This window comes from Mustela nivalis, assembly GCF_964662115.1.
Source record: "Mustela nivalis genome assembly, chromosome: 1".
Lineage (NCBI taxonomy): Eukaryota > Metazoa > Chordata > Mammalia > Carnivora > Mustelidae > Mustela > Mustela nivalis.
In genome coordinates this window covers 2,172,144-2,193,281 of record NC_139020.1, presented here as the reverse complement: position 1 = coordinate 2,193,281, position 21,138 = coordinate 2,172,144, and the positions used below count along the sequence as shown (strand labels likewise).

Genomic DNA, 21,138 nt, shown 5'->3' with positions numbered 1-21,138 from the left:
GGATTTGCCCCTGGGGGCCTGGGCTGGAACTGGCCCCCTGGGGTCAGCAACCCGTTCGGAGGCCACGTCGGCCACGTCTAGTTTCAGAGGCTGGGGCTGCCTGTTATCTGGGGACTTGGAGCTGGCGGAGCTCCCCGAGAGCAGAGCCATTGTGACGTTAAATGTGTGATTTGGATGTTGCATCCGGCACTTCGCGTGGCCTTGGCGTCACCCACATGACCGCGCACCGTGTCCTGTCTCCGGTGTGTCTCCACGCGGCTGCCTGCGCGTGGACAAGGCCCCCGGAGCCTCTCACCCGCATGTCCGGGCGTGGCCCACGGGGTCTGTCTGCTTCCCCGCTCTTGCAGGGCGGTGTTAACGAGCCCTCCCCCTCGACTCCGGTCATCGGCCCCTGACTCGGGGATGGTGTGGGGGGGTCCACCCCGAGGGCCCGGACTGCAGGAGAAGCGGGTGTCAGGGCAGGCGTGTCTGTGGGGCCAGGCTAGCTGGGGCGGTCGGAGCTCTGTGCAGGTGAGCAGGGGGAGGAGGCTGGGGACGGGGTCTCCTAAGGCCGAGCGATGGGCCGAGGGAGCAGGGAGCCCGGGGCCCCTCCCCTGGAGGCTGGAGAGACGCTGTTCACTCTGTAGACCCTGGGGGTACTGGCGGCCGACGAAGCCCGTGACCCACGGGGACTTTCTCTGCACCCCCCGCCCTCACGCGCCCCTGCCCCTGTCACGCCGTGGTGGCACACCATGAACTTTCTGGCGGGTGACTCTTCCTTTATATCTGGGCGTTTGTCAGCACCTCGCTTCCCGGGACAGTTGAGTGTCTGCCCCTCGTTAGGGGACCCGTCGTCATCACGGGGCTCCCCACAGGACGTGGGGGTCCGCAGGGAAAACTGAGAACTTGTCTTTGGAGCTCTACAGTAGTTGCCACGACACATTTGTCGCCGCACGTTGGCCCGTGTCTCTGGCGGTGATAACGTCCGCTTGGTAAGCAAGACGCACCGGTGTCACCGTGAGACCCCCCAGTCAGAGGAGGGAGCGGAAAGTCCCCTGGGGAGATGCTCTTCAGTCGGAAGAAACAGCATCAAATCGCTTTGAAAGACACCTTTTACGTTGCTGCTCCGAGGACCCTGCAAAGAATTTCTATCAGCACCGTCTCTGGTCTTCTACTATTTAGGTAGAAGTCACTCATTTTCAGGCCCCGGGAAATAACCCAGAGGCCACGTTCCTGTGACGTTTTCCTGCGCAATATGTCCCCGTCTGCTCTGGTTCCCCGTGCCTTTGACGACGCGGCGCGCGGAGTGGGAGCCGCGCCTCTGGCGGGAGCAGGGGGCGGCCCTCGGCCTGGGCCGCTGCGGCCGGGCTCAGGGGTCAGGAGCCTGCCCGGTGGGGGTTCCCTCCGGTAGAAACACAGCCGCAGGGACATCGTTACTTCAAAACAAATGCAGCCAAGATCGAAACGTTCTCGACTTCACACAAATAATGTAAAGAGCGTGGTAAGATCGGTTCTCGTCCAGCCTCCCCTGCCGTGGGCAGGACCGGGAACAGGTTTGAGGCTTTGCTCTGGTTTGGCTCGGAGCCCGGAGAGAAATCTTGGGTAATTCTTTTTGTCTCTGTGGCCTTTGCTGTCCCCAGGAAGGGGCCCGGGGAGGACCCAGTGCTTCCTTGTGCTCGTCTCGTAATGTCTGTCTCCCCTCAGAGCAACTGTCGCTCATGCCTCACGGTAGGGGAAACTGAGGCTCGGCTGTGATCGGAGTTCAGGCTGTGCTGCTCACCCTCTCGCGAGGGCCCCCGCAGCTGTGCGGGGTGTCCGGGAACCCACAGCCCACACTGTGAGCATCGCAGGAGCCCGGGGACAGGACAGGACAGGGGCCTGGGATTGGGCAGGGGTGTTGGGGGGCTGGCAGAGACAGCTGGGGTGGGTGGGGCCGGTGTCCACATGTCCTTCTGGCAACGCTGCAGAGGAGGGGGCTGGAGTATGGACGGGAACCAGCGGCCCCCAGAAAGCCGCTCCCGGGAGGGCACAGCTAGCCTGGCCTCAGACAGTCTGCACAGGCGTCTGCACGTGAGAAGACCCGGGCAAAGGTCAGTTCCAAGTGCCACCTCGCAGGACATGCCAGGGGACCAGGGGACCCCGGCTTGACCATGGGGCTTCACAAGCTCCTGGGCTGGGGTCTGCACACGTCACCAACACAGGCGCCCCGCGGGGTGGCCCTCTGCGAGAGGACGGTCTTCTCTTCATGGTTCGTTAGAAAGGCAGCCGTCCGGACGCCTGGCTGGGGCAGGATTGCTGCCCGGGCTCTCGGCTCCTTCAGCAGCACCGCCGTCTCGGGGAAGACAGGCACAGACACTGTGGAGCTGGTCCTCCTCGGCCAGCAGCTCCTCTGGCCACTGTGGGGAGTAGGACTTCGGAAAGCCATGGCCAGCAGCACGGCGCTCACGGCGACCCCCCGGAGCCCCTGCCCGCGGACAGAGAGGAGGGCAGGCGACTGCCTTCTCTCCTGATGCTTCTCAGGCCAGAAGCCAGATGACGGAAGCATCTAGAAGGAGCCTTGTGATCGCCTGTCCAGAGGCCACCAGGACCACCGCCTCGGGGTCCCCTGGGACGCGCCCACGCTGCAGACTTCTTGCGGGTTCCTGGGGCTGGGTCAGGCCTTGCCGGCGTGCCGGGTGGAACAGGAGCTCGGGGCCGTCTCCTGGGTCAGGTGTCGTGCAGGATCCCCAAGCAGCAACTTCACTCTGTCCCGAGACAGCCCCGAAGGGAGGTATGCTGGCCAGAGGGGCCCTCAGGGTGCGCTCCCGCTCACATCTCCCCTGCGGTGCAGATGGCCCTTCTGTCCCTGGGTCACCTGATCTCACCTCAGCAGGCTCGGGCAGGGAGACTGGGGCGACGGATACACCCCTACCTTGGCTCACGGCCTCAGTTTCTCCAGCACTGTGTTCCCCAAGATGACAACGTGCAACTCTCCCCCACGGTCCTTTACCGGAGAGCAGGGGCTGGAGCTGGGACCCGGGTGTTGTACGTGTGGTCCTGGAGCCCTTGTGTGTCACAGCTGGGACCCATGGGCCTGCGTCTTGGCCCGAAGGACAGGCTGTCCGGCCACCACTTGGATGCGCCATAGCCAAGCCTGGGCCCCACCCCACTAGCCAACCCCCTGGCCCTGCCCCGGCCACGCGGTGTTGGGGTCACCATGCTATTGCTGGCTTCTGAGAGGTCGGGGAGAGATGGGGTGAGCACTGGGGGGGGTCTGCGGTTCCCGGGTCAGGTGCCCGGCTGGGCCCCGTGATGTGGCCTGTTTACAGCTCCCAACAAAGCAGCTTATTGGATTAGTGGGCGCCCGGCCGGCCCGCGGCGGGAGGAGGGACGCTGACCTGTTGGGGCTGCCTCAGGGAAGCCTGTTTCCGTCCAAGCTGGTCCCTGCTGCATCGGAAGGCGGCACCCCGGAAGCGTGTGCCCTTTCCGCCGAGCAGACGGTCTTGTCGGACTCAGGCAGCGCTGCTCTGGACGTGACCTGTCCTGCTTGCCTGCTGGCCGGAGGCTGACAGCCGCTCAGGCCGCCGGTCTTCTCGCGCACGTCCCGGCCCGAAGATGCTGTCCGGCCACTCCACCTGCCTTTTCTTGGGGCTCTGCACCGCCCTGCTGGCCGTGGCCCTGACCTACTACTTCTACTGGTGAGTCCGCTGGTGGGCACTGGGCCATCCCAGCGCCGGGGCTACCGCGCTTGTGCCCTCCTCTTTCCTGTGCCCTATGTGACACAGACGTCCCTGCTGGGGACGGGGGCCTTGCGGTCGGCAGGGACGTTGTGTGCTGAGCTCGGCCGGCGTGATCCCCACCTCGCCCGGCGGGGTGTCCGCCCTCCAGGGATTGCTCCTCTGTTTGGGAGGTTCCTGGAGAAGGCGGCTCCAGGGGACACACCTGTCACCAGCAGGTGCTGGGGGGGAGGCTTCGGGGGAGGAGCGGCGCCTGACATGGAGCAGAGTTTGCCCCTGCCCGGCCTCACCGCCCCCTCACCTCTTACCACCCCGCCCCTGCGCGGAGGTGTCGGGGATGTACAGGCGTCTGTGAAGGAAGCAGAAGGCGCTCCTTCCCAGCGGAGGGACCCCGTTTTGCCCGTACTTGTCCAGCTGGTTTACGGTGAATCAGCAGCGACCCTTTCTGGCTGTCAGGACCCGCGTGCGCACAGTTTCTTGCTGGTATGGAACACGCGAGCCTGGGCTTCTCTGGCCCGACCCATGTGGGGGTGTGACAGCGGAGGGGGCGCAGGCTCCAGGCCACCCGTTCCCATCTGTAAAGTGGGTACCGTGTCTCCCCGGTCTGCACGAGACCGTCTACACCGGCCGCACCAGGTGATGGCCTGAGCCTCACGAACCGGCGTTTCTCCCACCTGGTGGCTCTGGGAAAACGCAGAAGCCCGGACCCGGGGCCAGCTTCACAGCTCAGAGCTGAGAGGGGGCTGGTTTGCGGTGAGGGGACGGAGGCTCTCGGGAAGGTTCTGTGCCCCTTAGTTCTGTTTCCTTCAGTGCACAGGCCGTCCGCGCAGGCCTTCTCTCCGGAGGCTTCCTCTCCTCGGGATCCGATTAACACCTCTCCCGTGTCGCAGGAGGAGGAGGGAGCTCGGCCACAGACGGGGCATGGCGTGTCCTCAGGCCTGGCGGCCCTTTCCTGCCCCCGGGAGCTGCGAGCTCCTTCCTCCCAGACTCTGCACTGTTCTGGGATGAATTTCTGCCCACGGGAGTTTGCATTTTAGCTCTTAAGTGAACATTACAGAACTTACAGAGAGACAAACACATGCGTGATTTAGGGGAAGAATGAGCTCAGGGAGGGACAGAAGGACTTTTGTCCCTTATTAGAGGAGTTCTGGGCCTCGGGGAGGGTGAGGTGTTTCTCCGGGCCTCGTGGAGCTCCCCGGGAGTAGCCATCACCAACCTTGGCATAAACTTCAGGACGCTTTGGAGAGCAGGGGGACGGCCAGCCCGGTGTGCAGGAGCAGAAGTCCCCCTACCCCCCGCACCCCTGTCGTGGATGGGGAGTGCAGGTCAGGAGTAGGGAGGCAGCTGTGTGACTCTGAGGACTGGCCGCCCGCGGGCCACGTGGGGCGTCAGGCTTGACCTACCGGCACACCGACCACCCGCCCCACCAGGTGCCCACGCGTGTCCCACCACTCAGCACTCCACCCGCACGCGGATAGAAGCCCAGACTGAAGGACACTTCTGCGGCTCACTGTGACCTGTCTGGAGGAGACTGGTCGCCCTTGTCCTGTCCTTGTCCCCCACATTCGGAACTGGGGGTCCCGCTGCAGACTGGCTAGCGCTTGGCCATGTGGCCGGCGGCCTCCCCAGCGTGGCCGCCCCCAGGGCCCAGGGGAGGTCCGGGAGAGGGGCCGCCCTTCTGTCCGGGAGGCCTCTGGCCCGTGCACAGAGAAGCACCTCCAGGAGAAGGCTCGTGGCCTCCGGTGGGGAGTCTGCGCTGCGGACACTGTAGCTCTCGCCCCAAGACGCCATTGGAAACCCGTGTTCTCCGCTTGGCGCTGCTGCGCGGCCCCTCCCCCACCCCCCCGGGTCCGGACGAGGCCTTCTCATAGGATTCCCTTTCGCAGGGGAGGACGTGGTCCAGACCAGGTGTCTCCGTGGGCCCAGGTGAGCCCATCGGGAGCCAGAGGGCCGGTAGGGGCCGGAGTGTGGCCAGGGGAGTGGCTGCCGCCGCCCCCAGCTGGAGCGCGGAAGGGTGGGGAGCGGTGGGGCCCCAGAAGACTGGGCGCGGAGCCCCGGGCCGGCGGGTGGGCTCCCGCGGGTCTGTCACATCTGGATGCAGGACCTGCAGGACCCACGCTGAGGGCTGGGGCGGGTGGGCTCCCGCGCCCGACACGCACCTGCCGCCCCTTCCTGGTGGCCGTTCTGTTCAGGCCTTGTCGCTGCGCACCTGCCTTCAGACGCTGCAGCTTCCTAAGCCTCGCTACGAAATGCACGTGGACTTGTTGGGGCTCCATTAAGCTGTGGAATGGCATCGGAGCGCCTGCGGATGCATATCACGAGGCACAACCTGGTAAAACCCACTTGGCGCCTTCGCACTCCCGAGGAGGGGCGTCGCGTGCGGGAGGCTGAGCGCCGGCGGGTGGTCCGGGAGCCCCGCGGCCTCCGGGGAGGAATCGGAGAGAGTTTGTGCGGCTCTCCCCTCGGGTCTCAACGATCTCACGAGGGCATTGGCCTAAATGCCATTGGACACGGTGGCTGAGGCATTCTCCTCATTTTTAGAGTAAAAATTCCTCCGCTAAGCACAACCCTCGTCGGAGAATCACATTTTGGCAGCTTGTCTGCAGAGGAAGATGATGTTTGGCAAAGGCCCGGGGCGCTCGCCCTCCCAGGGCACTGCTGGCACCCGCGGGTCCCCCACCACAAGCAGCTCCCCAAGCTGCTTTGTTGACAAGTTCCCTATTCCCGTGGCTGAAGTCTGGTTACCGCCCTGGGTTCTTTCTGGGAAGAAAAACCAGTGCCAAAGCCTCCCTTTGAAATGGTCATGGTGGCTGATTTTAAAGGTAGTGGCTTCTAACTAGATGCGTGTGCGTGCGGAGAGTTAAAATCTCACTGACGTTGCCTGCCCTAGGGAAAGTGGGTCTGAATTTGTGAACTTACAAGTCAGAGATACCAGCGTCACTGAACACAGTTCGGGAAGGCGACGGGTCGGGCCGTGTCTTCCTTGTGGGGCTTCTTGGTGTGGATCAGTGTCCCAGCATGGAGTGGGGCCTGTGGGATGCGGGATTTCCCAAACTAACGGACCGGGAGACCCTCTTGTAGCGAGGCAATCTCGGCATTACTGTCTGAATTGTTTTACAGATGCTCAGAATTATTCGAGTATCAGTGATGCAGAAAATGGCACCCAGGTTTGCTGGCTTGGGAACCCGAACACCCACTGAAAGTTGTCTTAGCAAAGACCTTTTAGACATCGGTGTGTTCGCAAAATAGGGAGGGATCCTATAATTGGAGATTTTTCAAGATGTGTCGAACAGAGCCACCCTGTGGTCCTGGTAAGAAAGGTTATGTCAGCCTCAGTTTTGAAGAAGAAATTGAAATTCAGAATGATCATGTCACATGCGGAGGCCACAGACCGGGGACAAGGATGGTTTCCTGAGCCCCAGGCCCAATGTGCTGCTTCCAGCTCCTCCTGCCAGTGGGAAGATGTGGCGGGTGTGGGGGACCTTCCTGGCAGCTGGCACGTTAGCCGAGCTTTCTCCAGGTCAGTGTTGACTAAGTGACAAAAGTCACTTTTATGACATCTGTGTTCATCTTTAAAGTTGATATTTCATAATCAACATTAGCCCAGGTGTTGGAATGTTTTTATATTTTTATTTCTCTAGAATAGTAATATAGTAATATACCCTGGTTTCCAGGAACGTGAGCTCTCACCTCTCCCGTGTGCACTGCTGCGCAGGTCTGCGGCCGGCGTTCACGGAGAGGCAGCCCTGTGCAGGCCCTGCTCTAGACTTTCCGGTACCGTCAATGAGTCTTTGCAGCTTGGAGGAGGAGAACCAAGTCCCGTGTGAAGCCAGCAGTAGAAACCCATGCCCCACGTTAGCGTGATCTACGTTCGGATCAGTTCTGCCGAACAGCATTTTCTGTTGCTTGAAAATATCAATTGTTTTGCTTTTTATATTTGAGAAAGGAAACATATTCCTCGTTCAATACCAAAAATCTTCCCTTAATCATGTATTTTCAAAGATTTTAGTTGAGACTGAGAGAGCACATGCGTGAGAAAGAGCAAGCCGGGTCGGGGAGGGGCAGAGGGAGAGGGAGAAGCAGGCTCCCCACTGAGCAGGGAGCCCGGCGCGGGGCTCGATCCTGGGACCGTGAGATCATGACCTGAGCCGAAGGCAGAGGCTTCACTGACTGAGCCACCCAGGCGCCCCCTTAAGCATATTCTTTGTTGAACAAATTCTTCTCGGAAGAGTTCCCATCTGGTTTGGAGCAGAGTCTCCTTCTGGGCCACACCCACAGGGTGGTTATCCTGACGTTTCCCGTCACTGTATAACCGGGTGAGTTCTGTTAGATTCCTTTTCTTGCTGGACTGTACCCTCAGGTGATCTTTTCACAGAGGATGAACAGGAGTCACATTTTCGGAGAACTGCCTGGTTCAAGGCCACTGTAGTTTCTGTCTTCAGTCTTTGTCTCTCTCTGGTTCTGGGAGGGAAGAAACGGGGTTCAGAGGGAGGAGGAGTGGATAAAGGATCCACTTAGAGAGGCGCTGGCGGAGGTTGGGGCGGCCGCGAGAAGGTGAAAACTGTCTCAGCAACAGTGTCGCTCGCTTCAGCCGAGCTGTGTGCGGACGGGGAGGGTCTGGGAGAAGCAGAAGGATCACAGAATCCAAGTTGACTTTTCTTGGTTCCAGGATCAAAATACTGCGAAATTTGTAAAGTGGCCACATTTTGGACTGTGCAGAAGCATCAGGTTCTGGGGAAAGTCTGTGGCGCTCTACGGCTCGTGACCCACGGGTTCTTCCCAGAATGTCCCCCGTGACCTGGGGGGGGGGGTGCGCGGTGGTGCTGTCCGCAGTGCTGACACGGGATTTCTGGCGGGCATGCCCGGTGTCTCCTGGTCCCGTCAGCAGGCCTGTGGCTGCAGATGTTACGATGTAGAGTGACTAGTATAGTGGGAAGGAGCTGGGGAGAGCGGGGAGCCGTGGTTCCCCAGTGGGGGTCGCTGCCGCTGAGAGCCATTGCTCGGTGGTGGGTCCCAGACCCGGAGTGCCCTCTGCGCTCTCTCTGTGAAGAAGTAGGATCGGGGCCCCTCTGTGCATGTAGGAAAATGGCTCTTGCAGCGGTTCAGAAGGATTGGAAGGAGCCTGGTGAGGGGCTGGCCCCCCAGGGCAGGGGGACAGTTAGAGACCTTCCTCCTGACCCTGAAGCTGTCCCGTCCTGGGGTTGAAACCTCTCTGGCTCCCATGCCTGCAACCTCCAGCTTCCCTCTGCAGGGTCATGGGGAGGGGACTGGCCCCAGGAGGCACAGGTCATTTGGGATTCAGGCAAGAACGGGTGCTGCTGTGGGCCTTGGCTGCCGCTACGGAGAAGTTGGGGGACGAGTCAGGTTGGCTGTCAACGGTTGGGGTCCCGGGAAAGCAGAAGAAAAGAACGCGTGGGAAAGAGGCTGTGTTCAGAGAGCAAGGGAGAAGACTCTAGAATTCAGTTTCCATGCCTACTGAGGAGTGGTGGGAGGGCCAGTAGGGCCACAGGGTGTGACTGCCCATAGTATGTCCCCGGACCCCATGCAGCTCCCAGTTTGTCCTGGAAACCTGATCTTGCACGGGGACGTTCTCCTGGGGGTGTGGCACAAAGGGGAACGGCACCTGCGTCTTTCAGGGTTCCCTGGCTGTCGGGGAAGCTGAGCCCAGGCCCGCTCCCAGCACTCGTGGGGGGCGTGGAACCTCGTTGCCCACGTCAAGCACAAGCTTGGCTCGCGTCCTTGTGAGCACAGTCCCCGAGACTCGGTGGGGGCGGGGCAGCCGGGGGCTGGAGCAGGTGGTGTGCGAGCCCCCCAGGCATGGACCCTTCCCGCTTTGCTGTCTGGGGGATGGTGAGGGCAGGGGAGGAGGAGGAGGGCAGGGTGCGGCTCCTGGTGCCGGCCACGCGAGCTCTGTGCGCCTCCTGCTCTCCGTGGCCGCTGCCGCCCCGCAAGGCAGGACGCTGGACTTGGCGGAGGACATCTTCATGCCACCTTCTACTTCGCAGGTTTTGTAGGTGTCAGAGATGGTTTTGGAGACCGCTGCAGGACATGCGGATCAGAGACATTCTGGGTTTACATGCAGACAGGAAGCTCAAGTGGGGGCCGCTGCTGAGCGACAGGGACCCTTCTCCAAACTGCGCCTGTGCCCGGGGATGGAAGGGACCCGCGGGCTCTCCCACAGCTGTGAGGGGAGCGGAGGGTGATCATTTGAAACCCACTTCGCTGATCTCATTCAGAATCCCTGCCTCTCTTAAATCTAGTTCATAAACACGGTGACTCTTTCATGGCTAATGTGACATCTTTTTCATCTTTGTCAATGGTTTTGTTCATCCTTTAAGGTTTGCGTTCTTAGGTAGTAAACGCTCATAAATGCCCATGTGTTCTGGAGTTCGTTCTGGAAGAGCTTTCCCAGGCCTCTGCCCAGGCACCCCGGTGCCATCTGCCGGGAACGCGATGACGTCACGGAGAAAGGCAGGCCCCTCCCACCCCCCCTGCCCCCCGCAGCTCTGGGACCTCATGCTGTCCCCGGCCTCGCCAGGTCTGCTTTTCCAGCTGGGTTCCTCTTCCGAAACCCACGTCTGCCCCAGGGAACCCTCAGGGAACCGAGAGGTCATGTCCGTACTTGCCTTAGGTTTCCTGTCAGTTGGCTGTCCTGTGACCTCCAGTCCCCGGTGGGGCCAAGAAAGCCGAGAACGTGCCGCTCGTCTGGCTTTCGTCTTGTCGTGAGGGCAGGAGTGATGGGCTCTTCGCAACCCGGGGAAAACCAGAGCCCCGCGTGAGTGTTTGCCGTGTGAGATGTGCTGTGCTCGTAGGAAAGTGCATTAACGACCGAGCTCCTGAGTGATTCCAGGCAAACCCTTGTCTTCCTCTAAGAGTGAAATGCCGTTGTTATAACGGGCGGTTCGTGGTCACGAGATTACAAGTCAGCGTTGCTGTGACTGTTTCTGTACATGTGAGCGCGTGCAAACACATGGGTGTGCGAGAGCATGGACTTGCATGTGTGTGTGTTTTGTGTTGTGAGAGGCTGTGCACATGTGTACGCGTGTTCCTGCACAAGGAGTGTCGTACACATGCACACATGCGTGTACAAGAACGTGTGCGTGTCTCCAGGAGCCCTGTGTGTGCGTGTGCATGCGTGTTCGGGAACTCAGCTGACAACCTGTCTCCCTAGAGAAAATTCTGCGCCGGCGCCGCCGACCACCTTGGTGTGAGGAGCTCTGTGGCGTCCCGCAGGCCGGGGACCTGTCACAGTCTCTTGTGCCGTCACCAGGCTTGGCTGTGGGAGCTTCTCCGCCCCTCCCTGCTCACAGCCGACATCACTGCTCCAGCCGGCGGAACAAGCCAAACCACCGCAGAGGGACGGGGGTGGCTGGAGCTCGCAGAGCTGCGGTGGGCGGGCGGGCAGGGTGGGGCGCCCCGGGTCCTTCGGCAGCCACCCTCTCTGCACCCGCGGTGCACGCTCGGCTCCAGGCTCCCCTACGTGCCAGGCTCCCACGGACACCACAGGAACAGGCCTGGCCGCCACCACTGGGGTAGTGACAGCCCTGCTGTCCTTGTCCTTGGTCTGGGGCTCCTATTCCCTTCTCAGACGGCTGCTGGGACACCTCTCACCACACTGGGGCGTGGCCTGGGGGCCTGGGTCCCTTTGATCCGTGTGGCTCTTCTGGAAACCTCCTGCCCGGAGGGTCTCCGTGCCTGCAGGGACATTGGCGGCAGCTCCCTTTCATCTGAGCCCCAAGCCGCTTCTCCTGCGAGCTTTGTGCACCTGCTCCCCAGAGACCTGCAGCCGGTCCGGGTCAGGCCAGGGTTTGAGGCTCTTGGTGGTGACCATTGGGTGGACACACATCCAGAGGTTCTGGTCGCATTGTCCTTCCAGGAACCTTTGCACGGACACTGCATGATGGGGTGTGAGGGGCTCGAGATGAAGAAGCCGTGCTGGTCACAGAGGCGCACAGGCAGCATGCGCCGTCCGTAGCGAGCCGGGACGGAGCAGCGACACAGCCCCTGCAGACCGGCACGAGTTGCAGTGACGGACGTGGCGGTCACTTAAATCCTTAAATCACTGGCGGGACTTAAACCCTGCCAGTCTGTCCTCTCTGCCTCTCGCGGCACGGAGCTGCCCACACAGGCTCGGGCCTCGGAGGACCGGGGGCTTCCTCCTGCTGCCCACACTGTGAGTCTTCTGGCTCCCAAGGAGGCTGCTGCCCCAGGACACTCTTCCTCGCTCAAAGAGGCCAGAGGGCATTGCCGGAGGGACCCCTGAGCTTACAAAGCCAGGCACCTTCCTGAAAGTTCCTGTGGACTCCTCCCACATGCCCCGCCTGGAACAGGGCCCCTCCACCATCCCCAGACCAGCCCGTCAAAGATGGGTTCCTTTAGGGCTTAGATCTGGGGCTAGGGTGCCCTCTGGGGGTTCGATTCCCACCTGGCGTCGTGCAGTGGGGGGAGCCCACAGAGGCTGCGTGGTACACGTGGGCCCCAAGGGGGGTTTTCATATGTCGTTTAATTGGGTCATTTTTACCCACTGGTTGGGAAGTTACATGATGCTAAGATTCTCATGAGCCCGGTAATGGCTTTAAGTCACTTTTGTGTTCTGTCCATTGTAACAGCGTCGCATGCAGTGAAAAGACAGACGGGCCCGAGTACAAGCACAGCAGGACATCGGTGCCCGCGTGAGCCGGGCTGTCCACCCGCGAGGCCAGCCGCTGGCTGTGGGGTGCGTGGGCCTCTGGGTCTGCCGCTCGGGCCCTGCGCGTGGAGGCCGCGTGCTCGCTGGGTCCCTGCAGGCTCCTCCCCGGCTCGTTCTCGCGGGTTCCTCGGCTTCTCCTTCCTGTTTGCTTCCCCCCCGCCCCCGAGCTGCGGGATCTGCTGTCTGGCTCCCGGCAGGGGTGGGGGGACCTGTTGGTATTTTGATTCAGCTTCAGGTGTGTTTATAAATGAGCTTAGAAAGAATGGTTCCCGTGGCATCCATGCACCGCTAAGAAACCGCCTGGATGTAGCCCTCGGAGTGGCCGCCACCTTATTGGCCCGTGATTCCGTGGCTCCGCACCCTGGGCCCGGGGGCAGTCCCACGGCCGCTCTCCGCTGGGGTCATCGGTGTGGGTGCGGTCGGCTGGCCCCCGCCCAGTGCTGGGGATCCGCCGCCGTGGGGCCCACCTTCCACCATCCACGCTCACTCAGTGGGGAGGCTGTGAGGCCTCGGCTGTGGGGGGAGCCCCACGGCTAGCCTGGGCGCCAGAGCCCGGGAGCGGACCCCACCTCCGTGGGTGGCCTTGTGAGGGCGCGCACGGGAGGCCGACGGCCGGCATCTGTCACCCCGAGTTTTCCGTGTGTTTAGCTCCACTTCCCACCTCTCCGGCTACACGGAGCTTTCCTTGTCGAGCTCCGTCTCCTTCTTCTGCGCTGTCCCTGGGCATCTTGTCACTTCCACTGCCAGCATCCTCGGGGCTTGTCTTCTGCCGGGCCGTCGGCGTCTGTGCGTTCCCATGGACGTGTGCCCACGGGGCTGCCTGCACACGGCCCGGGGCCATCACGGAGTGTTAGACGAGGAGCGGGCTCCCCACCGGCTTTAGGGTCGTCCCGAGTCCTGCCTGGACTTTGACTTTTCTGGTTCCGCCGACTGGTGAGACCGTGGAGCGCCCTGGGACACCAAGAATTAAAACTGCGGAGCTGCCAGCGGCTGGGAGCCCCTGTAGTTAGCGCCTGGCTTCCTAGGTTGCCTCAGGGTCTCAGATGACCCCCAGGGGCCAGGGTCCTGGAACCACCAAGTCAGAAACAACCATGCCTTTCTGTCATCTTGGTGCCTTGGGTGACGTCCGTTAGAACTCGCTACCAGACGTTCCGAGAATGCACATCTCTGTCCACAGCATTTCCTCTCTCCCCCGACCCGTTCCTGGTCACGGTCCTGCTTTGGTTCCGGCGGCTTCTCCGGGGTCTACAGGATCCAGACCTGTGACGCGCAGAGAGCCGTGATTCTGCGCCTCTTAGAAGAGTTCCCTCCCTCGGTGGTTCCCAATGTGGATGAGGTAGAACTGGCCACAGAGGATTATTAGCCAAGAAATACATCCTGGTTTTCGGCCGACGGGAGGATAAGGTGGTCTCTGTACGTGGACTTGCTCAGGCACTAAAAGTAGCCCCTTAAAGCCTCAACGATACGATCGTGTCTGTCTAGTCTGAAATTGTAGCAGAACGCGTCAAAATACCTTTGCTGCTTCTCGGCCTAGTTCAGTAACAAGTAACAAGTGGACGGGAGACACTCCTTTCCCCTGTCACTGTGGTGACCTCCAGGTAGACAGCAGTGGCCGCATTGTGTTCTCATCCGTGATGTCATCGCGGGGCCGCGGGGTGTGCCCACCACTCCCCGCAGCGGGCGCCCTCGGAGGTGCTTCCCCCCAGACCACAGGCCGGCTCCGTCCTGCCGTGCCGCCGTCAGCAGGATGCCTGCCGCCAGCGCCCCTGGGGCCCCCCGCTCACATCGGATTGGCCGCGGGCCGGGGAGCCACCCAGACACCCTCGTCCAGGCCGCGTCCACAGCGGGAGCCCGGGGGAGCCGGGAGTCCGAGTGTGAGTGAGGCGTGTTTGCTTCTGGGCCGCCCAGGCTGGTGGCTCCGGAGGCAGGAGGCCTGGTCCTGGTTCTGGGCTGCGTTTCAGACGGTTCGTGTTCCCACCTGCGTTGGTGGTAGTTTAGGAAGTAAACTACCTGCGGAGGCAGTTTAGGAATATTTGAGAAAATGCCCTCCGTCTCCTTCCTGGTTTCCAGCAGTCTGTCCGGTTCACACGGTGTGGCCTCGGGGCTCCGCACGCAGCCTCAGCACCGGGGCTCAGGCCCGGGAAAGCCCTAGTGCGACCAGCAGGCATTCCTCTTCTGCCTCCGAGCAGGCCAGGGCCATTCTGTATGCCACGCGGGTCAGCAGGGCGGACTGGGAGGGATGGCGGGAAGCTAGCGGCCACCTCTTGGCTCGGCCACACAACAGGCTTCGGGTGTGGACAACCGACATCCGCATGGAGCGCAGCGGTCCGCAGCCTGTGGCGGGGAGCACGCGCCCGGAGCATCAAGGACAATGCGTTTTGGTGTATTGAGCGTCTTCTGCCGTCACCAGCCCCCGTCTGGCCGTGGTTACACTCACGCTCAGAGAGTCCTCGGACAGGCCATGTGAGGCCACGGGCTGGGAGCTCGGCTCAGAGTAGGCAGTGGTTGGAGTGGCCGACTCGTGACCGTAGCTGGTCCCGGGCTCTCAGGTGGGGGCCACAGGTCACCTGCAGAGACCAGCGCGGAGCCGTGCAGGAGACGTGGCCTTGGGGCCACTGGACGCCATCGAAGGGTCCCCTGCTGCTTTCCCACCGTGACGTGGACGCTGGGGGGGAGAGGGGCAGAGGCACCAAAGGCAGCCCCTCCGTGCACGGTCACTGGCCGTCACCCTGACGGTGTGGAGGGTGGCAGATGGGTGACCCCAGTTTCTGTTCCCGTGCAAACGCTTTGTTGGAAATATGGGGGTTTCCACCAAGACGGGGGGGCGCCTGGGAGGCTGTCTGCAGGTCAGACCCCCAGACTGGCTAGTTCTTGAAGCAGAGGGACAGAGGCATGAGTGCCAGGAGAGAGGGTCTGTGGGCATCTGGGGACGGGTCTGCCCTGGAGCTCGGGGAGGCCCTGGGCGGCAGTGCCAAGCAGACAGCAGGACGGGAGCTGGTCCGCACTCTTCCCGAATTCCGGGACCGGAACAAGGCCCGAGTCTTTGTAAGAGCTTCTGCGGGGGCAGCGGCTGGCGCGGCGCGGGACCATCTGGCCAGAGCGCCTCATGCCCGGCGGCTTCCGCAGCAGCCGTTCCCCGGCCGGGACTGGCGTCCGAGATCAAGGGTGGGCCGGGCTCGGTTCCCTGAGGGGCCGCGGAGGAGGGACCTGTTCGCCGACCACGTCTCGGCCTGTGCTTCGCGGGCTCCCTCGTGGGAGGCTGTGTCCAGTCTCTCTCCTGAGGACTCCGGGCAGACGGCGTCAGGACCCGATGGCCTCATGTAACACCATCAGCTCTTCAAACCTCCAGGTACGGCCGCTGTCTCAGGACCTGGCGGTTAGGACCCCAACATAGCTTTTGGGGGACCCAGTTCAGCCACAGTGAGAGGTGCCCCATGGGGTCTGAGGGGCCAGGCCTCTCTCATGCCCCGAGCCACAGACAGCTCAGCAGCAGGGACCACGGGCTCGGGATCGGCATTGAGAGCCCCAGGAGGGACAGGGTCCCACTTCTTGGGGGGCGGGGCGCTAGCGCAGGGAGCAGGGTCTGGCCCCACCGGAAGGCTGGCTGGCTTCTGCAGAGACCCGGGCCTGCGTCCCTGCCATGGCCGGGGAAGCACATGGGGCTGTGTTGCTGCTCTGTGAACAGCTTTAGCTCAGCCCGGCCCAGCGAGCCACTCACTGCCCCTCTCTGACTGGCCAGCCGTCAGTCCTGTGCCTTCTAGCCCTGAGGGGTGGCACACCCCATACCCCCACTTTGAGAGGCTGAGCACACAGCACATCCTGCCTCGAGCAGCTTGTCCAGGGCCACTCACCCAGGAGGCGGCCGCCTCACCCTCCGGATCTAGTTGAGCAGATGCCGGCTTCTCGAGCAATCTGACTGTTCCCTGATGCATGGAGACAGGCCCAGCCTTCCTCACTGTTCAGCAACGGCCTCTGAGCATTGATGAGAAAGTGCTACATGAGGGGACAGGCCCTTGTGAGCAGCTGGTGTCTTCCAAGGCCGGGGTGCGGGGGGCTCTTCCGGGTGCTGCCTGGGCAGCACAATGGACTGCGCTGTGGGCTTTTCTCCTGTCCGTGTGTCAGACGCACACGTGTGGCCGGGGGCTCGGCCAGGGGCTCGGCTCTGGCTTCCCCGTCCTGAGCAGCCGGTCTTGAAGGCTCTGGGCCTCAGTTTCCTCCCCTGTAACGTGGAGGCAGGTCTAGACGCCAGGAACCCACCTTCTGGGGTTTACTATAACCTCCGGCCATCCCGAAGGTGCAAGTGGAGATTGCTGTGTGATACCGTGACCCCTGGGATTGGCCTGCACGGGCACTGTCCCACAGAAGTGTCGTGTGCCGTCAGGAAACAGCCACAAGGGACATCCACGTGGGCACAGGGCAGCACCATCCGGAGAAGTCCGGATATACACGCCCCAGTGCAGCGGGTCCTGATCCCGGGGCGTCCCTGAACTCCTGACATTGCGCAGCAGCCCCGGGAGACCCTGAGTGTGGTCGTAAGGGGCAGAGACGAGAGATGACATGCAGATGGCGTGATGGGGTTGGAGCGTCACCAAGGACGGAGCTGGGCGGACATGCGAGCTTGGGTGTTCACAGCGATTCCTGTTAGCAAGTCGGAGGCCAGAGCCTCGTTGACGACGTCAGGATAAGGTCCCGCAGGGGGACCGCAGGGGATAGAACGAAGCGTCTTCCCTGACTTTACAGCTGACCTGCGTGTCTCTGACACAGATGGGGGTGGTGGCGGCAGCCGGCGGGCACTGCAGTCTTCAGCCCCATGGGCTGCGTGCAGCAGAACGGGCTCTGTATGAAAAGTAAAACTTGACGGTGCGCCGGTGTGCACACAAACACACAGAGCCTGACCCGAACTGGTCTGGTGAGAGGCAAGATGTTTGCAAGCATGCCCCGCACCCCGAGACCCTTCCCCCTGCCACACTCCTGCTGTGCCCACCAAGGCCGGGAGCATGCGGGCCGAGCCTGGCAGCATCCAAGCAGAGGGTCGACACAGGGTGCTCTTGTGAGGTGGGTGTCAGGGACGAGCCCTGAACTGCCGTGGCTGATGTTCCTTAGGGGGGAGTCTGGCCCACACGGAGTGATGAAGTCGTGTTTGGACCCCACTTCTGGTTCGTCTGGGCCAAAGACTCACAGCCCAGGCAGGTGACCAGCAGGGCAGATCAGGCAGGTCAGACGATGCCGGTCTCAGGAGAGCCCAGGGTCAGGCTCACCCTCAGGTCCCGGGAGCCTGGCAGAGAGCAGGCGGGACCCCCACCCCCCACAGTGACCGCGGGAGGACAGGACAGGTCATGAATGTGAGTCGTAAAGGAGGTGAGCCATCGGAACGACACTCCAGTCCAAGACCAGCCCCAGGCCACGTCCATCAGCCGTCGTCAGGGAAGATGAGTCCCGGGGCCTGGGGCAGGGAAGCCAGCTGGGCCGCAGGCATCTCACTCCCGACAGGAGGATGTGGTGTTGGTGGCAAGGGTGTGAGCAACGTGTGTCTGGGCGGGTGCAGCTCGGCAGCATCCTGGCGACCGACCCGTAGATCAGGCTCAGGCGCCCAGGACCGGCTACTCTCACCTCGGGGCTGAAACAGATCCCCGGGTGAGAGCCTATGTTCGCACAGAGACTGGTGCTCAGACCTGCACGGTCGGCAAAGCCTGCACAGGGCCGGAAGCTGTCGGCAGGTGGGTCGGCAGATGGGACGTGCCCCGTGGAAGTTCGCTCCGCGTTCAGGCTGAACGGTGGTGGACACGCGTGCTGAGCCGCACGTCAGGTCCCGTGTGCTTCTGCTCATGTGAGCCTAGAGGAGAGGAAGCCGGATCTGCGGTGCCAGAGCCCGGTGGCCTTGCCAGGGGCTGGGCGCTGCCTGGGCAGGGGTGATGGGAAGCATCCTGACATGACCACGGCCTTGACCATGGCCGTGGCTTTCCCGCTGTGTGCCAGTGAGTGCATCTGAGCGGGGGTGAGCTGTACCTTGTGGGACCTGGACCTCGTGCCCTAGGGATGGAATCAGTGGCCGGCCGGGACCTGGGGATCTGCTTTTAAGAGGATCATGGCTGATACAGCAGCTTTCGCACTGGCTTCTGGGGACCCTGGTGGTTCTGGCCCGTGTGGCAGGCGGTGCGAGCAGAGTGTGTGCCGCGTGCCTGTGAGGTGCGGGGATGGGCAGCGATGCTGGGCCGGGCGGCGCCGTTTCCTCTCGTTCGTGGAAGGAGGACGTCGTCAGGCCTGGCGTGTTCGGGACTCTGCTTTCTAGAAGCATCCCTGCCCGCGGAGGGAGTGTGGACGCAGTGTCCCCGCCCGCGGTGGAGTCTGGTCCTCCTGCTACTCACAGTGGGACCGCGCCAAGCCACCTGTCGTGCTTCTGTCTCCTCGGAGGGCGGTGTTTACGGTGTCCCCGACAACGCAGGAGGAAGTATCTTTGCTGTCCCATGTGGGTTTTCTGTCCTTTGCGTCCAGAGGGCCAGTTATCGGAACCGTGGGCTACTGAGTTAATAACAAACCGTCCCAGCGCTGGTGTGAGACAAACACTGCCCGTCCTTACTCCAGGTCTCGGGATTGGTACTACAGCTACTATGGGCTGGTGGGTCAGGGCTGCTCGCGGGACTGTGGGCCCCCAAACGCCTGACCAGGCCTGGACACCCAGCTTTCATGCCCAGGACCTGCGGCTCAACCATCCTCCAGCCCTGGCAGCTGGCTCCCCCGAGAGTGACCCTGCGAAGACCAGGGACTGGGCAAAAACTGTTTTGCAGCTCAGTCTCGGAAGTCATAGCTTTGTGTTTCTAGCACAGTCGGTGTGGTCCCCGGAGGGGGCAGGGGTGCCCCCAGGGTGCTCAGCTTGTGAAGTGAAGCAAGCCCCGCCCCAGAGAGTCAGGGAGCCCATCTCAGCCAGCTCCACGCCCCATGCCGCAGCAGCGAGTGTGGGCGCCCCTCCCGGGACCAGGTCTGCAGGTGCGCCGGCCTCGGGCGGCCCTGAGCTGGGATCTCAGCTCCCTGCTTGGCTCTCTGCCACCAGGGGTGTGACGGGGCAGCTCAGGGGACAGGCGCAACTGAGAAATGTGAGCTGAGCCTCGGGCATCACCCGAGGAGGTAAGACACGCAGGCACGTGAGAAGGGGAGAGAAACCGGTTAGGGGCCCTGGCTGAGTCACCGGGCGGTGTTAGAGCCCAGTCAGAGGCTGTCAGCTTCCAGGGCCGCCACGGCTTGGGAGTGGAATAGCAGATTGTGCGTCTGCTTCCGTGGAGTTCATGTGCAGTTTTGTCTTTTAAATGATGCTCAAAAAGGCTAAAATAAAAACGATCTGTATATTTTTTCCTAGAGGTGATCGGTCACCAGTAATATTTGGGGGCATTAGTTTTAGACTTTTCTTCCTTCCTTGTGTGCCCGGGGCTGTGTGTTTGCGTGTGGTCTGAGCGTGTGTGACGCAGGCGTGACCTGCGTGTCACTCCCAGGAGGACCGCGGAGTGTGGCGCGGGTGAGCTGCGGGCGGGCTGTGCCGCGAACCCCGCGGAGGACCGTCCGCGTGCGGCCGCCTGGGCCCCGGGCGCCCGCCACGCCCCGTGCTGACCGCTGCCCCTGTCCCCCCAGGACGGCTGTTCTCAGTGAAGGACCCTGTGCCCGCTCCTGAGCAGCGGCCATGGGCTTGCTCGCCTACCTGAAGACCCAGTTCGCGGTGCACCTGCTCATCGGGTTCGTGTTCGTGGTCAGCGGGCTGGTCATCAACTTCGTCCAGCTGTGCACGCTGGTCCTCTGGCCCGTCAACAAGCAGCTCTACCGCCGGCTCAACTGCCGCCTCGCCTACTCGCTGTGGAGCCGTGAGTGTCGCTGCGCACGGGGCGGGGGAGGGTCGCCGGTGGGGGAGGATGTCCTTTGTGCCCCAGGAACCAGCCCCTGCCGGGGCATGACCGGCAGGCAGGGTCCAGCAGGGGATCCCCCGCCCCCTCCCCGCGCCCCGGGACCAGAGGGGCTCCTCGGGAGTGGCCGGCACACGTGCCGCTAGATGCCTAACCCCAGGCTGTCCGCGGGGTTGAGCCTGGTGACGTTCCGACCGTCGGCCGCCTGGAGCCCGGAGGACACGGTTTCATGTGGTTTGGCATGTTTCGGGATTTTGAGGGTGTGTATTTTCGGTATTTCGGGAGTTTGAGGACAGACGTAAAGTCGGTTTGCCGGCTGCCAGCCCACAGGCCAGCCGGGGCCAGAGCAGCACGAGGCAGCGGCAGGCGCCCATCCGCTCTGTGCGCACAGGAGTGTCTGTCTGTGAATGACAAGGACTCGCCCACCTTTGCATACGTGTGTAGACGTGCGTGTCTGGGGCCGATGCGCCCCGGGTGTGTGTATGCACATGACATTGGTCTCCACCTGCCGGGTGGACAGGGACGCTGGCAGCAAAGCCCGCTGTCACCAGAGCTCAAGTCTCGTGCTATGGTGTGTCCGCAGGGCCCTGGGGCCATTGTAGGAGGAGCCCCTGCCAGTGGCTCCCCGCACCAGAGCCCTCTGTCTATGTCAACCGTCATTCTACGGAGCGAGAGTGTCCCTGGACGGTCACCCGCGGAAGTACCTATCTGCACGGACGTTCTCATTCTGTCACTTCCACGTTAGCACAAAACCAGCAGCCGCCGTGGTGCCCCTTAGCGGAGACCAAGTACGGTGAGGGGACAGCGGCCCCGCAGCCGGGACGAGCCAGGGCCTCTCCGTCCCGACACAGAACCGTCCACAGATACG

At 62.5% G+C, this 21,138-nt stretch overlaps 1 protein-coding gene across 4 annotated transcripts in view; it reads left to right on the top strand.

The window, feature by feature from the left end:
* The window catches only part of AGPAT3 (1-acylglycerol-3-phosphate O-acyltransferase 3), a gene marked incomplete at its 3' end in the record, with an annotated part of 82,903 nt that overhangs the window by 43,033 nt on the left and 18,732 nt on the right, over nucleotides 1-21,138 (top strand). For 3 of the 4 annotated variants that reach the window (XR_014308937.1, XM_082720937.1, XM_082720938.1), the window contains exon 2: nucleotides 20,005-20,231. Coding sequence is in view for 3 of the 4 variants with exons in the window: in XM_082720937.1 (XP_082577063.1) it covers nucleotides 20,054-20,231 (178 nt within the window). Of the gene's footprint in view, nucleotides 1-14,055; nucleotides 14,259-20,004; nucleotides 20,232-21,138 lie in introns of those variants that run through there. The other variant, XM_082720936.1, reaches the window with a different exon arrangement.